This window comes from Primulina eburnea, chromosome 8, assembly GCF_022965805.1.
Source record: "Primulina eburnea isolate SZY01 chromosome 8, ASM2296580v1, whole genome shotgun sequence".
Classification (NCBI taxonomy): Eukaryota; Viridiplantae; Streptophyta; class Magnoliopsida; order Lamiales; family Gesneriaceae; genus Primulina; species Primulina eburnea.
The window spans coordinates 42,898,266-42,917,276 of NC_133108.1; the positions used below are offsets into that span (position 1 = coordinate 42,898,266).

At 33.5% G+C, this 19,011-nt stretch overlaps 4 protein-coding genes across 4 annotated transcripts; all 4 read left to right on the top strand.

Annotated features, from left to right (window-relative positions):
- The first annotated feature begins 1,684 nt into the window (after positions 1–1,684).
- On the top strand, positions 1,685–2,596 carry LOC140839303 (uncharacterized). Its single transcript, XM_073205941.1, has one exon. The coding sequence runs from the start codon at positions 1,685–1,687 to the stop codon at positions 2,594–2,596; it is 912 nt and encodes a 303-aa protein (XP_073062042.1).
- Positions 2,597–7,381: 4,785 nt separating this feature from the next.
- Positions 7,382–8,011, top strand: LOC140839304 (ethylene-responsive transcription factor ERF024-like). The gene has a single exon (XM_073205942.1). It carries the CDS (start codon positions 7,382–7,384, stop codon positions 8,009–8,011), a length of 630 nt encoding a protein of 209 aa, XP_073062043.1.
- A 7,369-nt stretch (positions 8,012–15,380) lies between these two features.
- LOC140839305 (uncharacterized) lies at positions 15,381–16,894 on the top strand. The gene is made up of 3 exons (XM_073205943.1): positions 15,381–15,513; positions 16,030–16,425; positions 16,551–16,894. The coding sequence occupies exons 1-3, from the start codon at positions 15,381–15,383 to the stop codon at positions 16,892–16,894; spliced, it is 873 nt and encodes a 290-aa protein (XP_073062044.1).
- A 779-nt stretch (positions 16,895–17,673) lies between these two features.
- LOC140839306 (uncharacterized) lies at positions 17,674–18,126 on the top strand. Its single transcript, XM_073205945.1, has one exon. It carries the CDS (start codon positions 17,674–17,676, stop codon positions 18,124–18,126), a length of 453 nt encoding a protein of 150 aa, XP_073062046.1.
- Positions 18,127–19,011: the final 885 nt, after the last annotated feature.

Below are 19,011 nucleotides of genomic sequence, written 5' to 3' on the forward strand. Positions count from 1 at the left end.
CACAAAATTGATCTGCGAGATCGTCTCTAAATTTTTATAATTGATAAATTACAATTTATAACCACAATTTCTCTTTAAAGATTATTTAACGAAAAGCATATTATATTATATTTTAAAAGGCTATACTAGATATTTAAATGCACGACTCACATTAAATGCTCGCATGTTCCCCGAATAAAATATCCCGATCTTTGAAATATTATATTATATATAATATAGGGACACATTGTGTATACGGATATAGAAAATTTGAAATAACTAAAAACCGAATAATCCCATCTATTTCAAAGTTACTTTATACAATGAAAAAACCGAAACAATAATCAAATCGATAATTACAAAAATCACATACATTCAAAATTATTTGTTGCCATATTAATCGGATTTATAAAGTATGTTTGGTTTTGGGGAAAAAAAAACTTTCAAAATCATGAAAAAAAAATTTCTAAATTAATTTGATTTGATGGATCAAATGAATCTAAATGTAACAGGGGATTAAGACTTGACTAGAACACTAAAAATAATTTCGGTAGCAAACACAGCACATTATTTACGAGTAGGGATCGATGATCAATCATTTTTATTATCTACTTATTAATCATTCAATAATCACATCTTCCAAACCAAACAGGTATTTAATATGTAAAATAGTTGTTTGGGTATAATAATTGTCCATCCTGAGATAACGATCAAACCATGAAGCTTGAGCTGTTATAGAATTTAAAATATTTGAGTTGCACAATTATCACAAGTTATAGCTTTAGATAAAGCGACTATAGCTCGGTTCTACAAACGATATCATAGTCAAGATCACAGGTTCTAATCTCATTGATTACAACGGGTACGACTCTTAAGAGATAGATTGTTGGTGTATGATAATTGTCTTTTCTGGGATAATGATTGAACAGTGACATTTGAGTTGTTATACAATTTAAAATATTTAAATTACATCATTATCATCGATTATAATTTTTGATAAAACGATAACAACTCGCTCATACAATAGTCGTCTTTTGTTTTGTCTTGTTAGAATGATATATGCGGATAAGAAAATGCAACATAAACCATAATAGTCATTTAATTTTGTGGTAGAAAATTCAGCACGCCATCTAGTCGAACAATTCAATGTTCCGCTTTTTACCCATTAGTTAAATAAGATATCCTCCACATACAACCTGAATATCTGACCAGGAATGTTATTTTCTCACGAAAATGATTCGTAAGACTGTCATAAATAATTTTTTAATGAATAATCATAATATACTTAATATAACTATAAAAAAAAATAAAATAATATACGTAATATAAAATGGTACACGCACCTTAATTAGTCAACCATTAATCCCTAGGTAATGGAATTTAACAAAAATCCAATAAACCAACAAAAATAAATACTCATCATAAATAAATTAATTAAACAATAAACAACGCAAGACAGCTATTGTCATTACATGGCTGCATTTATTATTTGTCTATGTTTCTTTGTATTGAATATACATTTGACAGTTTCTCTTCCATTTAAAACAAAGAGCTTCAATATCTCAGCCCCGGCTGAACTGTCAAGGATTATTAAACAAATAAAAACCCACAAATAATCTATTATCTTCTATCTTTTCTTCTTCAATTCACTCCCAATTCTCTGTTGAAACAAAGATTAAATTCAACGCAGAATTCTTGATACAAAATGATAGACCTCTCATCTTGTTTAAGTGAATCTGCGATACAGATCTCTGATAGGACTTCATGTTCAAAAAACTCAAATGTTTCTTGTATAATATCTCCGAATTCGACTCCTTCGACTCAAAATACTGTCACTTGTTTATACAGAACGATCCTTTCCACTCGTAAGAAGATTTTGATCACAGTTACATGGAGCAAGAGTAGTTTGTCTCAGGGATTGAGCATAACAATTGGCGAAGATCCATCAATCTCATTCAAGGTCAACACGAATCCGAGATTATTCAGAAAATTAAAAGGCAGCAAATCACTTGAATTCCAGGGATGCAAGGTTGAAGTTTTCTGGGATTTTTCATCAGCCCGGTACCGATCGGTGCACGAACCCGAGCCGGATGACGGCTATTATATCTTCATCACGTTTGACTCCGAACTTGGCATTTTTCTTGGAGACAAGGCTCGGGAAACCCTACAAAAGCAGGAGAAATCCGGTCCTCGGATGGCGAAATTCTCATTAATCACCCGTCATGAACATTTTTCAGGCAATTCCCATTACCAAACCAAGGCTAAATTCTGCGAAACCGGGGATGCACACGACATTTTGATACGCAGAAGTGGAGAACTAGAAGGTCGGAAGAATTCGGAGCTATCGGTTTTCATTGATAAGAAGACGGTGATTCGTGTGAGGAGTCTGCAGTGGAATTTCCGGGGAAACCAGACGATTTTCTTGGATGGATTGCTTGTTGATTTGATGTGGAATGTTCATGATTGGTTCTGTAATCCCGATTCTGGACATGGGGTGTTTATGTTCAGGACCAGAAGTGGAAGGGATAGCAGATTGTGGATGGAGGAGAAGATCTTGCACAAAGATGAAAAGGAAGAATTTTCACTGATGATCTTTGCAGCCTGTAAGAATATGTAAAATTAGAAAGAAAAAAAAATTAATGTTATATTTTGTTTTGTTATTCTGATAATTTTTTTTTTATTTAAAGTAACTATCGATTTTTCCTCTGCATAATTCTGATGAAAAAGGATAATTTGTTCTTAGCAAAGTTTTAAAAAGACAACACTATTTTTCATTCAAATTTCAATATTTTAGTTTTTCATTATATTATTTTCTATTTAATAGTATTATCAAATAATATCAATACAAATATAACTTAGTTTTTATTTTCAAAATTTAATTACATGAATTGAGTGAATATCACATCACTCCCAAGGAAAAATGTAATAGAGTCGCCACTCCTCCCTAATAGATACTACGTTTCTTTAAAATATATAATAACAATATAAGAATTAAGAACCGCAGATTGAACCGGTGGAAATTCAAACTATCCATGAAATTATGCCTCAAAATGTGGATAATGTCCCTATCCAATTCCAATTACATATTCCCTGCTATACATGAATATTTGGTCCATCAACCAAAAAGACGTCTCCAAATTAAAATTTGGAACTAAACGATTTATGGATTTATACACATATGAACATTAATATCGTTTTGAAACTCGATTTTGGTTTTCGCTTTTCTTTTCAGCTAAAGAAAATCTGGAAAAAGAATTGAAGAGTTTCATTATTCACTTATCTCGTCGAAGAGTACCTATAGTACTATACCGATTCAACACTAGTTAGAACTCTTCGATAAATAGAGCTCCTCCCTCTCTAAGTAACAATACATTTATTCATATACTAATCAACATGTATCTCTCAAACCGAAATCAAGAAAATATTCGACGAGCTTAATGAGCTCGTTATTACATCAACCCTTGAATTAAGTACCCTAATTTCACGATCGTGAACCTCCGCGCGACCATATTTAACTTGAATTGGAGCAAATTCAAGGTATTTTATTTATGGAAAAGTACAAAGGTTCCAACACAAAATTATCAACACATAAATAAAATAAATAAATTTAGAAAAGAATTACAAAACTTACAACCACACAATGACTTGTTATCATATTGGTGAATGAATAAATTTAAGCGTAAATTTCTGCATTTGAACATTGAGAATTATGCCCGAAAAACTGATTCGATGGCATAGATTCCTTCTACAATATAATTGATTCCTGATTTTTCAGTATTTAATATTTGCGAGAAACACAACTGAAAAGTTTAAAAAGCAGAGAAGGAAAGCTAGTCTGCCTGTATATTCTCAAAATTAATCATTTGGAATTTTGAAAGATTGCAACATATTCTTCTGATATAATTTACTAAAGTTTGCCGTGAACATGAAAAAGCAAAGAGAAAGTGGGGAATCTTCAGAAAATGGCATGATTTTGTTGGGTTAAATTTTATTTTCACCCCTCAGTCTGCACTAGCTCTTCTTACATAGAGGTAGGGGCAAGCAGCACGGTTAGATTCCGGCTAGGTTAATAATTGAATTCGATTTCACAACTCAAAATACATTTTTTAAATATATAATATCATTTATTGTTAGTAAAAATTTAGATTTTCGTTTCATTTTTTTTTATACTAAATACATAGTAATTAAGTGTGTAAAAAAATAAAATGAATTATTTTAGTACTTTTGTTTATACTATATATTTTTACTATGAAAATATTTGAAAATAAATTCGTATTAAAAAACTCATAATTCAACATAATGGTTTCAAATATTGATACACTTATGATTTTTAAACTTAACATTTATATTTTCTGGTAATTTTAACTGAGATTGAAGTTATTTTGAAAAGTGAGACACGTTTTTTTAAAGCGTTCTCCTTTGGCAAATTTTAAATCTTTGTACATTAAATATATTTATGATAAAGGACAGAGTTCAGAAAAAGCTAAATCAAGCACATATATTTCATATTCGGAATTTTGTCAGAAGTCTATGAATATAATAAATTCGAAAAGTTGGGATTAATTACACTATAAATACTTGTGCTCGACAATAATGCGTGGGCACGTTAGATACAAAATATAAAAAAAAAATAAATGCAAAATAAATTAAACACCACTTGAAAACAGAATATAGTAGGTTTAGATTTGATAATCGGTTACAACATCCTCAATCTTTTTTTGAGTCGAGGAAGATGTTGTTAAAATCAGATATCGAACCCGATATCTCGTCCTAAATTTAAGAATTCGGTTTCCACTTTAATTTCTAAAATTATGGACTTGTCCTCGTGGTCCAAAGTTTTCAAACCCTTCTTACCTAGTGAAGGCTATTACCATTAGATGGAGTTTTTTTTTAATAAAAAAAAGCTCTTCTCAAATATTAGATGTAAAACTTTAAGAACTGTTTTCCACAAACCTTTTAATTAAATTAAGAGTAGGTCTCTTGTGAAACAGTATCACGAATCTTTATCTGTGAGACGGGTCAACTTTATCGATATTCACAATAAAAAATAATATTCTTAGCATAAAAAAGTAATATTTTTTCATGGATGACCCAAATAAGAGATCTGTCTCACAAAATACGACCCGTGAGACCGTCTCACACAAGTTTTTGCCTTAAATTAATTGAGAACACGGGATCTAACCAAGAGTTGAAGATTTTATTTAATCTAAATGGTCAATTAATTCAACCCTAATTAATTTAAACCGCTTCTTAATCATCTCGATATCTTAATCAATCACCGATCAAATGAACAACAACAATTCAAATTTATGGAACTTTGATTAATTAATTTGGAGTGTTCAAATGATCATATTTTACTTAAAATCCAAACTAACTATTGATCCAAAATCACCAACCAATGTTGCGGAAAACATTTTTAGAATTGCATGGTCTAAATTAATTCTTATATTGCTTGCCACTTTCTAATTGGTCTTGTCTACATCCCCAACCCCCAGAGCCGCCCCTTTGCCTTTCTAACTTATTTGAGGATCGTGTGGATTCCTTGTATTTTTTCGAGGTCGGCTCATAGTTTCCTTAATCCTTAAACAGATGGCCGGAATATGATTTTTGTCATTAATAATTGACAAGCATGACACGATCCATATTTAAATTTATTTTATTAGTGATAAAAATTATGTCTCTTGTGAGACGATCTCACAGATTTATATCAATGAGATTGATCTGAACTATATTTATAAATAAAAATAATATTTTTGACATATAAAATAATACATTTTCGTTGATCGATTCAGGTTGAATATTCGTCTATATTATACATTTGAATCACATGATTATTGTGCATATTAATGAATTAGTAATCACCATTAAATTTTCCACCATTATGTCCCAATAAAAAAAAAATTATTCCTATTATTCCTTCAACATGTGCATTTATTCATAGATCAAATTAAAATTTTTAATTTTTAAAATTATATAAATCGGATTTGTATTTTAATTTTATACGTCAATTTCTTGGTATGTTGGAATTAAATCTTGATAAATAAATAATTCTGATTGTAAAATGTGGTTTTAAAAATTAGGTGCACGAGCATGTTTCTCGTTTTAATTTCGTCATCATAAATTTTCCAATGAATTTATGTTTTAAAGTTTAATTTTTTATTTATTATGAATAAAATTGAAATATATTTATCCTATATTTTTATATAAATTCAAAATATAGATAAAGAGAGAATATTATTTTGAACGTTTAAAAATTTTGAGAAAGTGATAGTTTGGATACATTGATCCTGTAAATTTTTCTATTCTTGGAAAAGGGTTTGTACGTTTTCTATTCGCGCGTAATTTTACATGTTTTTTGTTTAATACATATAAAAAGTCGATACTTATTTAAGTATTTATCTTTGGGCCATAAGAGAACAAAAATCAGTAATTTGATATTTGTTCTATTTCATGTTGTCACAATACAAATTGATGTTTTCCTTTTCAAATTATCTCTCTTTTAACTGCAGCCGCTATTACACTAGATAAACCCTGATCAGACCTTACGCATATTACGCAAATTATATTAGTCAGATAAATTAAATCATGTTGGAAAACCATGTATGATAAGCTCGCTGAAGAATGTTGGTAAAGAATCATACTCGTCATTATTGATCAATCGGTCATTTATTCTATCCTTTAGAACATCAAAATAACTTAATTGGATGGGAAAGATAACAAATGGGCTAAATTAAATTCAATTGATTTTAAATATATTCAGAACCGAAATTTAATGAGAATGAAGATACGACGTAGCAAAATTGATTTGTTAAATACATATTTAGGAGTTGAAACTAAAACTTATAAAACTAAGAATATTCTTTTTCATTTAAAATGATGTAAATATCCAAACTCTCCACCCAAATACCTCCAAAACTGCATGCCAAATTTTAACTAGAAGTCGAATATGATCAATAAATTTCTAAAAAGAACTGAAAGTACATCCATTTTTCATATATAATATAATAGATAATTTGGAATGAGTCAAAAGTCAAAGCTTGGAGCCAGTCAACGTTCTGTGCTTCGGTTTTTTTTTTCGACATAAAATCCCACTATGGATCTTTCATAAATTTATAAAAAAAAACAAACGAAAAACAAAAAGGCCCACTCTGAATCAATCCACCGTCACTACATAAAACCTAACTAATTCCCACGTGCACTAATCCCTTTCCTAGAGACACGTGCTGCTTGCTAAGACATGTCAAAGTAGCCAATCGGGTTGTCCTATGATGAACATGTTCCATTTCCCTATAGGCCATGATCTTATCAGCATAATTAATGCGTGCATGTGTATAAATTTGTGCGTGTGTGTGTATATAGTTGCATGCAGAACTAAAATCAAGTCTCTACAAAGAGCTTAGTCATGGATTTTGATCAAGAAAACCAGCGGTGGAATCCATCTTCTTCATCAGTTGATCATGATCACGCGCTTGTTGCGGAAGCAGACCCTGATGAGAAATCGAGCATTGCATCCACGCACAAGAAAAGGGGTGGACGGAAAATAAACAGGAGGCTCTCTGAATTGCGTGATCCCAACAAGAAATCAACAATATCCTCCGGTAACCCTGAGATGGCGGTGGTCGCACATGACATGGCAGCCGTGACGCTGCGTGGTAAGGTCCCGCTGCTGGATTTCTCTACTTCTATCTGCCCCCCTGGGGTGGAGGCTTGCGCCGATGATATTCAAAATGCTGCTAGATATTCCTCGTGTTCTAGTTCTTCTAGTTGTATTATGAGTGAATTCCTTACAGAAAAACCTGCTCCTGTAGACAAGATTTCGAATGATTGGATGATGGATTTGTGGGGAAGTAAAGTTGGTTGTGATCACGGGAATATCGGATTCGTGGACGAGGAGATGGTGTTTAGCATGCCGGATTTGGTGAATAGCATGGCGGAGGGAATGCTGCTGACTCCACCGGCTATGAAAAGAGGATTCAAATGGGATGATATAGATGATGCTTACACTTACTTGGATTTGTGGGGAAATTTATAAACCCTAGCTCATTCTATTTTAAACATTCTATATCTTAAATTCTTGAAATTAATAATTATACCACTAATTTGTGGAATGATATTTTTATATTTTTCTCGGGAAAAAAAGAAGCAGCAGATGTTAATTAAGGATTTATATGTCATATAACATCAAAATAGACAATGGTTTTCGGTCTCTTGAATTGGCACACGGGTTTCTGAAATTAATGAAAAATCGTCTCCATGGGTTGCACTTCACATCGACCTCAAATAAGGGGGAAAAAAATAAATACAAAGTCCGCCTAAGCTACAATATGGGAAGGGAAATTCCGGCACCACTAAGCATGTCAGCAATGTCCGGTGTCATTTATCACTCCATGAAAATTAGAACAAACGTACAAAATGAAAATAATTTATAGCATCAAGATCAAAATTTGGCTCATTAAAGGACTAAAAATCTGTCTAGGCGGGATGTATATAACAAATTTTGGAAATTTCTCCACTTATATTCACTAGGTTTTATTTGTTTCGAGCATGCCATTTTCTACAATATATTAAGAGCATGTTTGGTTAAAGAAACTCACGTGTTAAAAACACTTTCTTTAGAAAAAAATATATATATATTAAATATAATGATTGGTCACGACTTAGAACTTGAAATTTATGACTTTGTGTGAGAACCCGAATTTCCAGCAGCATTATTCAGTAGCAATGGAAAATTTCAGTAGAAGCTAACAATTCCAGCAGCAGTCAATAATTCAGAAGATGATATTTTTCCAGCAGACACAATTCCAGCAGACACAATTCCAGCATATAGAATCCAGCAGCAGAAGAATTCAGCAGCGCAAGATTCCAGCAGACAGTTACTGATTCAGCTTAGACTTGTAACTGAAGCATTAACATGGAATAAAGGCTGTTAATGGCAGATTATGGCCATTAATTGAGAGTCTAACAGTCAGAAACATTGCATATAAATATCACCCTCAAATACCTGAATTGGTTTACCAAAATCTTGAGTTGTCACTTGAAATATTTGAGCTAAGAGAGTGCTGATTTTCGAGCAGCAGAAACCAGTAGCAAGAACAAGCAGACTTCAGATTTCAACCGAAATACTTTTAGCAAATTACAGTAAGTGGGCTTATGTATAAATATCTTGAAATCCGTTTGATAATTCTGTTTTAAAGTTCAGTTTCTGTATGATTTCTGATATATGATTTTGAAGCACTGAAACTCCCTAGTGAACTAATGGTAGGAATATATATTCTGAACATTTCTGAATTCTGATTCTGATTCTTGCCTCACCCCTTAGAGGAGAGAACATATAGGGGACTGATATCAGTTTGGCCATGAAATTCACTAACATGTTCAGTGCTTACTAATTCTGAATTCTGTTCTGAAACCTGCAAATTCTGAATTCTGATTTCTGTTATGAAATACGAGTTTTCAGTATATTATTGTATTTCTGTTTCTGTTGAAAACGATTTCGAAAACTGGGAGTTATTCCCGCCCCTGCTTACTGAGTGACAATCATATCACTCACCCACCAAACCCATCTCAGATAAGAACGAGGAAGAGTCGATAGGATAAGAGGAGCAACGTCAGTTTTGGGGCTGGTGATGAAGATCATTGTTCTTAGTTCTGATTTATGTTTTATATTCCGTCAGACATTGTAATTTTATGGTTTTACATTTCTGCTGTAAAATATTTATCCTTGAGTTGTAACAGACAACGATTATTATGAATAAAAGACTAGTTTTCTGAAATTCTGTACTTCTGAGGCTTGTTGTTTTCGAATGAATATTTGAGAGCAACGCCGGTGTCAACTAACCCCCGTCTCGGGGCGTGACACTTTGGATTTTACTTCTATTTCTTTTTAAATTAGAAAAAGAAAAAGCACTTTTTAACATTTATCCAAACGTCAAAACCATTTTTATATTTTAATAAAACAATTAAAATTTTAAACTTTTTGGAGTGAGTTTTTAATCTACAACTGTATGCACACTCACTTTAAACCCTAAATTTTTCGAATATAGTTTTACTTGAACATCTTTCTCTTTAATCATTAAGTATTACTCGAATAATATATATAATGGTCGGTGATACAATGGAGCATTTTATTCATTAGAGACTTTACTTTACTTTACAGAAGCACACGTTTCTTTATCTACTTTTTCTCCCATTATTATATATACAATATCACTCGTTAAAAATTAAAAATATATTTTGAAAATAAACCAGTGTATTTTTTTTTATGTTTTATATATAGAAATTAGTGTGCTTTTGTTTTCTCGAAAAATAAATAAATTGGTGTTTATTTGAGAATAAACAGTTTTCACATACAAATCCTGTATAAATAGCGAAAATATTTTTTTTTATCATATATGTGAAAACTGAAAAGAGCATAATAATCCCCCTTTAAAAAATAAATAATCATATACAACTCTTTTTTCCTAAAATTTAAGCAAAAAAAAAACCCTTTCTTTTTTTGTTTGCATATGACCCAAATTTTGTTTAAACAAGTGAAACAAAAGTAAATAAAAATAATTTATATTTTTATAAAAATTTAAATAACAACAACAAGTTTAACTTAATAAAAATTCAAAAAAAGTAATTTTTTTTTACCAATTTATCATTATTCTTTTTTGAACAAAAAATCGGGTTGATAAACAAACAAATAAAAATCAATATTCGATTGGTCAATAGTCTTACAATAGTTCACTCGTTTCTGGTTGTATTTGTAATTCCATGCACGTGGATATGAAAAAGAAAGGCGAGGGGTTTTGCTTAAATTTTAATAAAATAGGGTTATATATGATCATTTATTTTTCGAGGAGGTCTCTTGTGAGACGGTCTGACGAATCTTTATCTATGAGACGAGTCAACCCTACAGATATTCACAATAAAAAATAATACTCTTAGCATAAAAAATAATTCTTTTTCATGGATGACCCAAATAAGAGACCAATCTCACAAAATACGACCCATGAGACTGTCTCACACAAATTTTTGCTTTATTTTTCACATGATCAGATTTTACGTTCTTTTCGGTTTTTACATTGGTATTGAATGGGGTGGTGAATTATGTTTTCCCGTATAACGAAAAAAAATAAAATAAAAAATAAAGGTGTTAGTGAGTTATGTGTTCATGGTATAATAAATAATTACAATAATTAACAATTTAATCAAAATAAAAATGAAAATATCAATAAGTTTTAAATATCAATATTTATAAACAATGACACTGTACTTAATGGCATCGTGATGATATATAATTATGTTGACAGAAATTTGTGACCGTGTATTAATGCACGATATCGTGTGATGCATGTGTTATTTTAGGGGTAGTTCGTAAAATAATCTTGATCAAATATTTTTTCAAAAAAAAAATGTTTTCCTCTGTATTTGAAGTAGTCAAATAAACTTGATTAGAGTCATTTTTTAAAAATAAAATTTAACTATCATTTTATGGGGTAAAAAATGTAAAGATGACAATCATATTAAAAAAAAGAGTAAAATTCATTTTATAAATTATTTATAAATCGATAAATCGGTACATGATCAAGTAAAAAATCAGTTTTACTTTTAACCTAAATTTTTTTAAACCCAATTCCCTTTGATAAAATCAACTATTTCCTTGATTAATTTTTTTTGAAACAAATTATATTTATTTAAAATATATTATAATAAATAATTGCCATCTCAAATATATAACTAAATTTCTGTTTATCACATTGATCAAAATATTATAAGTAAATATATATCTCCATTAGAATTGATGAAAGTTTTGAATGTGAAAGTTATAGATCATGAAAAGACAAAACTTTAGGAAAAAAATCGATGGCATGTGGCGATTGAAGTACCGATATGACAACGCATAAAAAATCTCACTCATTCTCGATTTAGTAACTCGATTGGTCGAAGGTTTCGGTATTTGATTTAGACATTTTTGGCAAATTTCGTGGCTTTTTCGGGGACCATCTCTAGTTAAATTGACATGGGATCCAAATACGAGACCTTTAAATGAGATAAACGGGAATTTTAGTTAAAATTCTAGAAATTCGGAAAACAAAGGGTTGTATTTGTAAAATCCGAGATCTCGATTTTATCGTGATAGTGGTTGTAATTTTTAGATTGGATAATTCTACCGTGTACAATAAATTTTTCTCAAGAATTTAAATAATACCGTGTATATTATTTTTCAGATTTTGAGATATGCAGAATTTTACCGGATATAGATCTAAGATTTGATACACCTGGATAAAGATTTAAGCAAGAAGATAACCCAATCAAATCTTGAGGATTTTATCATGGGATTTTCGAAATATTGGAAGGATTATTAGGGATTTTCGAAAATCATTAGAAGTCTACGCGATAATTACAGACTGGGAAAAAAGTTCAACTACCGGGATTTTAGGAAAAATAATCCAAATATTATTTGTGGAAAAATACCAATAATTTCGGATTTAAGTAAGCAAATTTATGGGATTTAAGAAATATAATTTTTATTATTTTAGGAAGTCAAAAATCTACCGAATATTGAGAATTAGGCACAAAAGTCGAAATTTTACAGACTGGGCAAGGCATAATTTCGAAAATTACCTTGGGATATATATATATATTTCGAAATTTAGGATAGAGAATAAATGTAGATTTGATCACGATTTTAGATAAAGATTTGATTCAGAATCAAACGCGATTTGGTACACGATCAGGATAACAGCCAACCCCTATAAATAGGAGGGCTCAGTGTCTCGAAAATCACACCATTTTTACTCTCTTATTTTCGAGAATTTCCCCCTCTAGTTCTTAGGATTTTTCGAGCACAGCGAAGCGCTGCCGCAGTCCAGCCACCGGAGTTTTCACGTTTTTCTTCAAGAAGTTTAAGGTAAGTGGGCTTGTTTTAAAGATTAAAATTCGTTATGCATGTATTTTCGTTTTTGAAAAATTCGGGCGAGTACAATTCTTCTTCTACACCCTTCTGGTTACGATGTTTTTGGCATGATGTAAATGTTTTGACACTGTGAGAATTCAACTCGATATGGGTGGGAATCCCAACCATGACGTACCCTTACGCGGTGGGGGACATAACCGCTATACGGCCTCGCCCCCTTAGAGGAGTAAAAATTAGGGACTGATATCAGTAAACCATTGAAAGTAGATGAATCTCAGTGTCGGGTTAATGATGCGCACGTGGTATGAATTATGTTTGCATGGTATGTATATTCCGAAAATTGCATGTTGTTTTTATTGTACTCGAACGGCCCCCACTTGCTGAGTATTTCCCCAAATACTCACCCCTTACACATTCCCAGATAAATCCGAAGAGAAATCAGAGGAACAAGTTGAGCATGAAGAGTCGGATCAATTTTGGGGATAGTGAAATTATTTAAACATCGAGAATTATGCTGCAAGGATTTAAGAATTTTAGTAGGTTTATTTTCATTGTAAACGCTTCCGCAATTTATTTAATTTATTCAGTTGTAAAGACAATGATTATTTTTGGCGAATTTATGAAATAAACTGGTTTCGGTTTATACTGTGCTACGAGGCTGGTCGTTTTTCGATTTTGTGATTGATGAGCGACGCCGGTGTCAAACCCGAGTTTCGGGGCGTGACATTTTAGTGGTATCAGAGCCGCCAGGTTCATAATCCGAGTGGGAAAAATCGAGTTTCAAAAAAAAATTCGAAAATTTTTCGGAAATTTTCGGCCAAACAGAGCCTTAGCGCGCCGCCGCGTTTTTCGCCGATTCCGGCCGTGTCCGGTAGTTGTTTTTCGATCGGCGACCTTTTCTGGAATCGTCTCGACGAAACGAATAAAAGCCCTCAACCAATTTCAGATATTTTATTCGGGGGAAGCCGTAATTTCAGATCAAAGAATTTGGGCATAAACCCTAAAATTCCGAAAATAAGTTCGTCCAATTACTCTACCAATCCTACTCCGATTTTAAATTAATTTTACCCAAAAGATACGCAATCCATGGGTCACGTTTAGCTCCAATCAATTTTGGAATTTGATCAACCGATCGTAAACACCCAAATTCAAGTTTAGTTAGCGAGTTGCGCGATTTCTCCGGCGAAATTAGGTAACTTCCCGACCGATTCTGGCCGTGCCATCACCGGTTCCGTGACCCTTACCCTGTCGCCGACATGTGCCTTTACTCCGACCGTACTCCGGCGAGTCAACGAGGCGAGTCAACTCGGCCGAGTCAACGAGTCAACCCGCCAGCATGTTTTCTTCGATTTTTTTCGTAGGAAACTCAGAATTCGGTTCTGTCAATTGTTCTGGAACCCTCTCGACGTAATCTTTCAATCCATATGTTAATCCCTAGACTTTCTATTTTTGGTAAATATCTCGAAAAATCTCGTTCAACGCGTTTCTTGTAGTGCTTATCGGATTTTTACGGAATTTTATTAAGGAAACAATTAGTATTGACCTATATTGTTGGGATTGTACTTATTTGAGATAAGTTGACTTAAGATTCCGACTTAAGGTGAAATTTTTGATTTGGGACAATAAATTATTTATGAGAAGAAAAAAAAAAACTAGTATGTGAAAATCTGAGATAAGAGTTATAATAAGTTTTGGATATTACAAGATGTAAATTGATTTTGGGCAATAGTTAATGTGTAAACATTAATTTGGGTTCTTAAGAATGCTAAACGTTAATTAAATATGCATGATTTTGGGTTATCTTGTTTAAATGAATTGGGAGACAATATCTTAAGGTTTAGTAATTTATATTACTTTGGGATAACCAGTAGATTACGACTTTATGTAAAATAAGTTATGAGATTATTGCTGGATATTGAGGAAAATACATCATAATAAGTTTCGAATTTCGTTAAGGTATTAAGAATTATTCGAGGATAAAGACATTCAATAAAAACAGTTTGTGTTAGAGATCTCTAAGCTAATGGTCTCGAGGAAAGTAAGGTTTAGTGCAAGTAAGATTTAACAAAAGAATTAATTGAGGATTTATTTCATTTGTTCGAGGTTGAATAAGATTTTATTTTATGACGATTGAATTATAATTTTTGGGATTTAAATCAATAGGGTATAGATTGATATTGAGTTAAGTTCCAAGATTTTATATATGTTTTGAGATAGTAATCGTGATAATTTCAAGATAGAATAAAATCATCATCTATTCGCGTATATTCCGTGCCGACTTGATTCCAAGTACTTTGGTAAGATTTCGATGTCATCATATGGATGGTTTGGTAATCTAAGAGTTGTGCAATAGCAGATTGCCGGAGTAAGAATTTCAAGATCCAAACCGTGAACCAAGAAGAAATCAGGTATCATGGCAATGCCAAGAGACAGAAATACATTATTTCTGCTTCCCAGAATTGGAAAGCCATAAAAATCAGGCAAAGAAGTTTGCCTAGAAATGGTGAACAAAGTGCAAGAAGAAATTGAGCTCAAGCTGGAAGATACCCTAATGATGCGAGAATTCCAGAACGTTTTTCTGGAAGAATTCTCAAGATATTCTCAGACCACGAGGTTGATTTCAAATCAATGTGGTTCTCAGTGCTGCATCAATTTCAATAGCACCATACCGAATGATGCCAACTGAACTCCAAGAGCCAAAAGAACAACTCGAAGAATTGCTAGAAAAGAAGCAATTCCAACTGAGTACGTCTCCATAAGGAACTCCAGTACTGTTTGTGAATAAGGAAGATATAAGTATGAGATCGTGTATAGATTATAGAGAACTCAATAAGATCACAATCGAGAATAAATATCTTCTTCCAATGATAGACGATTTTTTCGATCAACTTAAAGAAATTACAACTTTTCCAAACTCGGCCTGAGAAAAGACTACTACAATTGAAGATCAGGGCTGAAGATTTTCCCAAAACAGCCTTCGGAAAAAGGGGTTCAAGCCATTACTTGACAATTTTTTTTAGCGTTGTTCACTGAGGAGATCTTCATTTTCTTACCAAGTGAAGAAGACCAAAGAAATAATATCTCACTTTTCATAGGTCAATGGAGAGGAAATTTTATTCCAGTTCAATAGTAGTGAGTTTCGGCTACAGAACGCCACAGACATCAGGAGCTTTCTTGGACTGGCAGGTTATTACAGAAAGTTTGTCGAAGGTTTTCCTCAATCGACATACCACTGACTAAATTCACTCAGAAGAATACCAAGTTCGTCTGGGACGAAGGTTGCGAGAAAAGTTTTCAGACGTTAAAAGAAAAGCTCGCATCCACGCCAGTGCTAATCTTACCTACTGAAGATAAGGGATTCACCATCTACAGTGACACATCTAAGGAAGGTCTGGGATGCGTACTCATGCAAGAGGGAAGAGTGATTGCGTGTGCGTCAAGGCAGTTGAAATCGCACGAAAAGAACTACCCTACGCATGATCTTGAGTTAGCAGCAATTGTCTTCGCCTTAAAAAAATTTGGAGACACTACCTCTATGGCGCCAAGTGTGAAATTTTCACGGATCACCAAAGCCTCAAGTACTTGTTCACCCAAAAAGAACTGAATATGAGGCAAAGGCGATGAATCGAACTACTGAAGGTTTACGACTTGACTATAAGTTACCATCCAGGTAAAGCGAACAAAGTGGCCGATGCTCTGAGTCGGAAAAATGGAGGCAAGATCACTCTAGCTTCACTCTCCGCTCGGCCATGTCTGCAAGAGACCGTCAAGTTAAATCAGGACCGAGACCCCGAGCTAAAGAAACTTAAGGAACAAGTCGAAAGCGGTAAGTCTCAAGATTTGCAAATTGATGACAAGGGAGTCGTTTGGATGAAAGGACGACTGTGGGTACCAGACAGCGATAACCTCCGCCAAGAAATATTATCAGAAGCACACAAGTCCAAATTTTCAGTCCATCCAGGAAGTAAAAAATGTACAGAGACCTTAAGGGTAATTTTTGGTGGAATGGAATGAAAAGAGATGTGGCAGAATTTGTCTCAAAATGCCAAGTGTGTCAACAGGTCAAAGCAGAGCACCAGCGACCTGGAGGATTATTGCAACCTTTGGAGATACCCGAGTAAAAATGGGAGCACATTTCCATGGACTTTGTGGTAGGAATACCAAAGTCGAGGCAAGGTCAAGACGGAATATGGGTAATTGTAGATAGACTTACAAAATCTGCACACTTCCTACCCGTCCGTATGAACTACAATCTGGACAAGTTAGCTACACTGTATATGGACAATATTGTACGACTGCATGGAGTACCAGTGAGCATCCTATCTGATAGAGACCCAAGGTTTGTCTCACGTTTTTGGAAGAGCTTCCAAGGGGCCATGGGAACGAAAGTTACTCTTAACACGGCCTATCACACTCAAATCGATGGCCAAACCGAGAGAACAATTCAAACCCTAGAAGACATGCTGCGAACATGTGGCCTAGAATTCAGTAGCAATTGGAGCAATCATCTACCAATGATCGAGTTTGATTATAATAACAGCTATCACAGCAGTATTGGGATGGCTCCATATGAAGCTCTGTGTGGAAGAAAATGTCGGTCACCCTTATATTGGGATGAAGTGGGAGAAAAGACAGTAGTAGGACCCGATCTCGTACAGATGACAGTAGACAAGGTTACAGTGGTCCGAGAGAAACTCAAGGCAGCTCAAGACTGACAAAAGAGCTAGGCAGATCTGAAAAGAAGACCAGTGGAATTCAACGTTGGCGATAAGGCCTACGTAAAGGTCTCGCCTATGAAAGGAGTTGTCCGATTCAGTAAAGCTGGGAAGCTGAACCCCCGCTATGTGGGACCCTTTGAAATTTTTGAAAGAGTGGGCACACTAGCATACAGATTGGCGCTGCCGCCAAACATGTCCAGAATTCATAACGTCTTCCACGTGTCCCAACTACGGAAATACATCTCGGATCCGAGCCACGTGTTGGAATTAGAGCCACTCATGATCGAAAGTAACTTGGGAGAAGAGCTAAAGTACGAAGAAGTCCCCATCAGAATCGTGGACTCCAAGGACCAAGTACTAAGGCGACGAGTCATTCCATACGTCAAGGTGCAATGGTCTAACCACACTGAAAGAGAAGCCACGTGGGAGTTAGAAGAAAGGATGAGGAACCAATACCCGTACCTCTTCCTAGACCAAGCCAACCAAAGTTTCGAGGACGAAACTTCTCATAAGGAGGGAGGAATGTAAAATCCGAGATCTCGATTTTATCGTGATAGTGGTTGTAATTTTTAGATTGGATAATTCTACCGTGTACAATAAATTTTTCTCAAGAATTTAAATAATACCGTGTATATTATTTTTCAGATTTTGAGATATGCAGAATTTTACCGGATATAGATCTAAGATTTGATACACCTGGATAAAGATTTAAGCAAGAAGATAACCCAATCAAATCTTGAGGATTTTATCATGGGATTTTCGAAATATTGGAAGGATTATTAGGGATTTTCGAAAATCATTAGAAGTCTACGCGATAATTACAGACTGAGAAAAAAGTTCAACTACCGGGATTTTAGGAAAAATAATCCAAATATTATTTGTGGAAAAATACCAATAATTTCGGATTTAAGTAAGCAAATTTATGGGATTTAAGAAATATAATTTTTATTATTTTAGGAAGTCAAAAATCTACCGAATATTGGGAATTAGGCACAAAAGTCGAAATTTTACAGACTGGGCAAGGCATAATTTCGAAAATTACCTTGGGATATATATATATATATTTCGAAATTTAGGATAGAGAATAAATGTAGATTTGATCACGATTTTAGATAAAGATTTGATTCAGAATCAAACGCGATTTGGTACACGATCAGGATAGCAGCCAACCCCTATAAATAGGAGGGCTCAGTGTCTCGAAAATCACACCATTTTTACTCTCTTATTTTCGAGAATTTCCCCCTCTAGTTCTTAGGATTTTTCGAGCACAGCGAAGCGCTGCCGCAGTCCAGCCACCGGAGTTTTCACGTTTTTCTTCAAGAAGTTTAAGGTAAGTGGGCTTGTTTTAAAGATTAAAATTCGTTATGCATGTATTTTCGTTTTTGAAAAATTCGGGCGAGTACAATTCTTCTT

What these genes read in the sequence shown, in the direction of transcription:
- LOC140839304 (XM_073205942.1), top strand. Translation starts at nt 7,382, where the DNA reads ATGGATTTTGATCAAGAAAACCAGCGGTGGAATCCATCTTCTTCATCA.
- LOC140839306 (XM_073205945.1), top strand. Translation starts at nt 17,674, where the DNA reads ATGAAAGGAGTTGTCCGATTCAGTAAAGCTGGGAAGCTGAACCCCCGC.
- LOC140839303 (XM_073205941.1), top strand. Translation starts at nt 1,685, where the DNA reads ATGATAGACCTCTCATCTTGTTTAAGTGAATCTGCGATACAGATCTCT.
- LOC140839305 (XM_073205943.1), top strand. Translation starts at nt 15,381, where the DNA reads ATGGTGAACAAAGTGCAAGAAGAAATTGAGCTCAAGCTGGAAGATACC. An exon ending in GTTGATTTCAAATCAATGTG is followed by an intron (nt 15,514 to 16,029) that starts GTTCTCAGTGCT and finishes TTTCGGCTACAG; the next exon opens with AACGCCACAGACATCAGGAG. An exon ending in CACTACCTCTATGGCGCCAA is followed by an intron (nt 16,426 to 16,550) that starts GTGTGAAATTTT and finishes GTTACCATCCAG; the next exon opens with GTAAAGCGAACAAAGTGGCC.